The 6,000-nt window shown below is 50.9% G+C and overlaps 2 protein-coding genes and 1 non-coding gene across 3 annotated transcripts; 2 read left to right on the plus strand and 1 right to left on the minus strand.

Annotated features, from left to right (window-relative positions):
- Positions 1-294: 294 nt before the first annotated feature.
- On the minus strand, positions 295-1,780 carry BO97DRAFT_478340 (uncharacterized protein; the record flags this gene model as incomplete). The annotated part of the gene is made up of 5 exons (XM_025700619.1): positions 1,430-1,780; positions 1,245-1,283; positions 683-944; positions 515-653; positions 295-370 (listed from the first exon to the last, which is right to left on the minus strand). The coding sequence occupies exons 1-5, from the start codon at positions 1,727-1,729 to the stop codon at positions 295-297; spliced, it is 816 nt and encodes a 271-aa protein (XP_025550745.1). The 5' UTR covers positions 1,730-1,780.
- Positions 1,781-2,231: 451 nt separating this feature from the next.
- On the plus strand, positions 2,232-5,392 carry BO97DRAFT_369955 (Zn(II)2Cys6 transcription factor). The gene is made up of 3 exons (XM_025692755.1): positions 2,232-3,851; positions 3,916-4,712; positions 4,771-5,392. The coding sequence occupies exons 1-3, from the start codon at positions 2,715-2,717 to the stop codon at positions 5,042-5,044; spliced, it is 2,208 nt and encodes a 735-aa protein (XP_025550746.1). The 5' UTR covers positions 2,232-2,714; the 3' UTR covers positions 5,045-5,392.
- Positions 5,393-5,769: 377 nt separating this feature from the next.
- BO97DRAFT_t161 lies at positions 5,770-5,841 on the plus strand. The gene has a single exon. It is a non-coding gene; the product is annotated as a tRNA-Arg (tRNA).
- Positions 5,842-6,000: the final 159 nt, after the last annotated feature.

The following is a 6,000-nucleotide window of genomic DNA, read 5'->3' on the forward strand; positions in this document are numbered from 1 at the left end:
TGGTGGCTACCACTTTCATCACCCATGACTTGGGATGACAATCAGCATGCGACCGGTAGAAACAAAGTAGTCGATCATGCTACCTTGTTACAGCATACGCCAGCGCGATTACGAGGCGAAATAGGTAATAAGTACGGCAGGCGACGAAAAAAAGGAACAAAAGGGAAAGAAAAAGGTTATGAACTCGAGCACTAAAACCCTGTTTGCACATGACATACGATCCCTCTTAATTGTATGGTATGAGATCAGCCTGGTTTAGGGCTTGTGTGGACCTCGATGCCACGACAGACTGTACTATACGACCAGGTTGGACAAGGCCGTCATATCCGCCCACGCCAGACTCCTCTGGACTTGTGGTACCAGGCTAGATCTATTTGGTACGGCCCAGTCATCAGCACCGCACACTTCAGCTGTCAAACTCAAACCCTCTCAGGTGTCGATCAGGAACCTCCGGTAAACCCGAATCCATTTTGCCTCCCGGCAGTAATTCCGCGGACATCAACCCCTTGCTTACGACGCCTGCAACCCTGCTTGGTTGCCGCAGTACAACAGGTTCTTGGACCCCAAATCATTGGGAGTGGAACTGTAGGTCCACGCTTCTTCAAAGTGATCAGTTTGTGGGGAAGTTTGATAACGGACATCGGCCTTGTTGGCTATAACATCGGCTGTTATGACCGCCTACCTCCAGTTTTCCAATGATGTATGAGGAGCCCCAGGTTGGCATAGAGTTTTTCCGGGTTCACGGACGAACTTCTCGGCAAATATTTCCCATGGGAGTGTTTCAGATTTGCCGAGGCGACTCGGGGAGTGTAATAGTGGACCTTCAGCGGAGTCGTCCGTCCGAATGGTACGGCGTTAGCGGTTGTTGGTCCATCGGAAAAGGTTTGGCTGCCTCCACTGCTATTTAGTCGTCTAACCTTTGAGCGAACGTGCTCTATGCCAGTCTAGTCGGTTTATTCGTCGTTGTGCAAGCTAATGCTATATGGATGAAAACTAGACAACTTCCTCGGCTTGCAATGCGGATTGCAAAAGTTTACTGATTTGGGTTCCTTTTGGTCGACTTACTATTGCCGAGATTCACACAGATATACAGCTTTTTTAGCAATTGTGAGGATCACATTCGTGATGACAATACCGCTACAGCTATCTGAAGACTACATCATCCTGGGACTATCCCCTTTCTCTAGGGAAGACGCTGCCCATCTAGCCCTCAAGTTCCCAGAGAGCTGAGCAGATCCACTTACATTCATCTGCCCGTGGCTCTTGGTAATCTCGAGACGCGGCTAAATAGAGATGAGTTAGGGCTAGCTGGAACATCATCCGGCCGTACGTTGTCCGAGTCAAACCGTGGTACCTGTTACTTCTGCTTCTCAGATTTCCAGGGCATTATCTACATATCACTGTCACACGTTGTGGCAGTCTGCAGTACACTGGGGACCCTCTTGGGAGACCGTGACTGTCGGTGGGGATCTGCAATCTCCTGGAGGATAACCATATCCATGGTTGTCCCTAGAATGGTCCCCGAAGGGAAAGGCCTCCTTTTCATCCCTGCCGTAGCGGGAAACCCGATCGTAATCGACAATGGCCGAGATCCCATCTGGACGTCTGATTTCTGCAGGATCATCCGATGGATACTGGGACTGGAAGTCTGTTTGAGAGAAGCTCCATCCGTGATTTTCCAGTCCAGACTCCTGCCGTAGAGATGGCGCAAGAGAGTAGTGACGATCATTGTCCGATCTAGAATGGCCCACTCGCCGGCCAGACTATGGAAGGAGGCACGCTGCTACAGACTTCGAGTCAGTCCTTTCACTTGTTGCTTCAATCAACATCATTGGGGATTGGAGGAGTCGGATGAGATAGAATAAGGTGCGGTGCAGGGAGTTCTAGCGCCGGAGAGCCGGTAGAAACAAGTAAGGTTGGCTGGAATGTTCCCATCGTCAGGGGACTGTCTCAAAGTCTATCTGACTTAGTGTGACAGTCTTTGGCAGTTTGACTGGGGCCGGTAGATTCGGGTCGTCCTTGTCATCATCATATCCGTCCCTTTTTTTTTTGAGTCTGGAATCTGGATGGATCGGTTTGTGCTAATGATTTAGCTGGTGATGGTGGTGGTGGTGATGGTGATGGTGTTAGAGATGGTGGTAGTGGTGAATGGTGACTGGTTCATTTATTTTTCTTGCAGGGAGGAAAATACAAAAACCTGAAGCATCGAAGCTTCTTCTCAGGCAGAAAAGACCCAAGCTCCCTCCAGGCAGGACAGGCAAAATTACCCCATCCGGCTGTTCCCTCCATTAATCCCATTTTCTCTCCGCTTCCCGACTCTCACTCCCTCACTCTCTCGACTTCTCATCTCTCTCTTTCAAACTCGCACCCATTCTTCTCACGCCTTGCTATCTTTCTCATTCTTGCTCCATCATTACCCGTACCATTTGGTCATTTAAACCATTCACCTTGACATCTTCACGGTCACCTCTCAGCCTACCTCATTACCCTTCGTTTTGGCGCTCCCCCGCTCTCCGGTCTTCCGCTACATCTGGCGGTTCCGCCAGCCACCAACCAAGAAACAACAAACCTAAGATTGTTACAACAAATTGTCAACGGCTATGCGGATCAACTACACTCGCTATAACCGTCCTTAGGCCTGGAGCTGAGCTTATACAGCTAATGCCAGCTCTATCGACGCCGTCCCGCCTGTCTACTTCGATGCCAGTCCCGACATGGCCTCATCATACCCCCCCTCTCAGACCACCATGACGGGCTATGTTCCTGGGCCTGTCTCGTTCGCAGAGGCACAGTCGCAACATCAGCATAACTCCCTCACGGCCTACTCGATTCTCGGCACCAATCACTATCCAGACAGTGTCGCATATTGGCATAATCCTTCAGCGCAACCCCAACCGGCGCTTCCCGCCGTTTCTTATCCGCCGGTCCCTCCGAAACCGCATTCGTTACAGCAGCCCACCCCCGATCTGAAGAAGCACAAGCGTACCCGCAGCGGCTGTTTCACTTGTCGATCCCGCCGTATAAAATGCGATGAAACACGCCCTATCTGTGACAGGTGTCGGAAAGGGAACCGTGACTGTGTCTATCCTTCTCCCAATACCCCGGGCGCATCCAAGTCCGCCAGCGCCCGCGGTACCTCCAAGGCACGCGGCTCCCAGGCTCGCGCAGCGGATGGGTCCATCAGTCCCGAGGGATCTGAGGATGTGCACGTACTAGAGACCATAGCCGACGAAGAGGAAGAAGACGGAGATAGCGTGGGGTCCAGTGCGCATCTGTCTCCTACAATAAGCCAACGCCAATCAGCGGCAGCACGACCTAAAACAACTTTGCCCCGGAAACAAAGTACTCAGTCGTCAAGGCGCCGTAAAAGGAATCCCTCCGTTGCGCTGGACGCCATACCTTCGCGCACCGAGACTAGCACATCCCCTTCTCCCTCGACCGAGACCTCCTCGCACTTTGAGTCTGTCAGCGCCCGGTCGGCTAGTCTGGGTGCTAACCCACTGGATCCAGTCGCAGGTACGATGACCATCAATCAACTGTCAAATGACTTGCGGTTCTATCTTCGCTATCACTGCGACTTTATCACATATCGACACTATTTCCTCCGGCCATCAAACGATCGTTTTGTCCGTCATACCATCCTTGATTTGGCGTTGCAGTACGAGCCGCTCTTGTACGCCGTTGTTGGATTTTCGGCATACCACCATTGCGTCCAAACAGGGAACGGTCGACTTTACTCGTTTTTGAAATACTACAATAACGCTCTGAAGTTGTTACGCAAATCCCTTGGCTCAGGCGAGCCACACAATGAGGCTACATTAGCCACCGTGCTGGTGCTCACCACCTTCGAGGTATGACTGATATACTTACCTGTCAGTCAACTCTCGCGGTCCATCACGCTGATATGTTTTGCAGGAATTCATCGGGGACTGGGTCAATCTAATTGACCATCATCAGGCAGCCCATGCTTTGATGCGAGAACTCTTGACCCCTGAAACTATCAACACGAACGAGCTCCACCAACATATCTTCCTCTGGTATGCACGTTTCGATGTGGTGGCGGGAATTCTGGCAGGCAACGAGACGGTTCTGAGCCGAGATTGGTATGTTGCAAAGGAGGAATATGACGCTCAGCAAGCGGCAACCCACCCGGGTGATGTGGACAAGCAATTGGCTTGGGCCACGTCAATCAATCGTCGATTTGGGCTAGATATGGCTTCCTTGTATGCCAAGTTATCACGTGGCATGATCCCGATCGACGAGTTCATGGTGCAAAATGACCTCCTGGGCCGAACCTTGGAACAAATGAAGAGCATCCTGGTGCAATTCCAGAACTCGGAGTTCGCCGTGCAGGAGTATCCCTATCGCGTGCCATTGACCGAGGACGATATTGTGGATCCGTATGTGCCAGGTGGGATGCATTGTGGCCCTCTATGGGAGGTCAATATGGTGTGGATTGATTACCTGTCTACCAAGGCCATGTTCAAATATCAGTCGTTTCTGGCACTAAGACAAACGTCAATAGCCGAATTGGAGGACCTTTCCATGGAGCAGTGTCGATTGATGGAATCGGTTGACCGATGGCCAGGCAAGGAGAACGGGGCCATCATTTCCTTCAAGAACAGCCTTGGCATGGCGGCCATGTTCCTCCCGAAAGAAGATAAGTATATCATGTGGGCGCGGCGGAAGTTCGCCTCGTTAGAGCAACAGGGGTAAGTGTGGCCTTATAAGAAGTCTTGTCGTGAGTGACGCTGACGGGTTTCTTCAAAGCTATGTTGTCGCATCCCGATTTCGATCAGCAATGGCGGCGCTCTGGCAACTGCCACAGATTGATCGATGGTGGCTTCCCAACGACGAGAGTTACCCAAAAATTATCCGAGAAGTGCGCGCGATGACCGAGGAGCGTATCAATCATCCTCGCGATCATTTCCGTGAGGATGTGCGGGACATGAAGGCGCTGTTTTGGAATATCAGCCTGGACGATACGGAGAGTGATGGCAGTCCGGCCTCGGTTCCTCTTACCGCAGATGCACGGCCCACATAAATCGGCACTGCTAATGCTATAGTCTCACTGCGTTATTCCGCTATAGTACGATCGTACTATAATTCAGCTTGGGGCCTTGGATCCATAGCGGGAACAGCGGCTAAGCGATTGACAACGGCAACAATCGCGCGCGCACAGCGCAAGTCGCGCTTCAGCTCTCGGCGCGCGGCTTCTCCTCCTGCCTCAACTTAATATATTCATAGTCCTGTTTTCTATATACCCACCTTTGTTCCCGAGGCAGGACAGTCTGGTAGCGCCAACGAGGCACGCATGTTAATGGAGACGGAAACCGGACGCGGACTTGGATCCTTCCCGGGGCGATCATTATACATACAAGTACTACATGCGATATCACTCGCATGATATACCCACTGGCCCGTGCACATGGCCAATCTCATCTTGTACAAAGCACGCAAGCAACATGCTGCATGCAATCGATATTTTGAACATATATACTGGGCCAAGTAACGAGCCGCGCATATAGTGTGAACATCATTGTATTCAACGAATGTACATATATGTTATTCTGTGGCTGATACCACATATCTGGAAGGGGAGTATTTATAGACGTGGTCAAGAGCTGAAGAATTGATCTACCCTCCGTCCACACCAAGGGTAGAGCAACACGCGATTCGAAGGATGAAGCTGGTAATCTCATATCTAGCTCATCGATGACCGATGAGCTAGATATGAGACAAAGCCATATGACAATTATCATAGAAACAGGCCGGGTGGCGCAATGGTAGCGCGTTTGTTTTCGGCACAAAAGGTTGCGCGTTCGAGTCGCGTCCCGGTCGAATCTTTTTGTCTTTCTTTTTGTGGTGCTGTGCATGTTGCATGAATGTGTCTGGTCGAGTATCGGTTTTGCAGGGTTTCTGCTGTTGTCTACTTCTTTTTTTTTTTTTTTTTTTTTTTTTTTTGTCCGTGTATTCCAGGGTGGTATCCACCACTTCACC

This window comes from Aspergillus homomorphus (genome assembly GCF_003184865.1).
Source record: "Aspergillus homomorphus CBS 101889 unplaced genomic scaffold BO97scaffold_21, whole genome shotgun sequence".
Classification (NCBI taxonomy): Eukaryota; Fungi; Ascomycota; class Eurotiomycetes; order Eurotiales; family Aspergillaceae; genus Aspergillus; species Aspergillus homomorphus.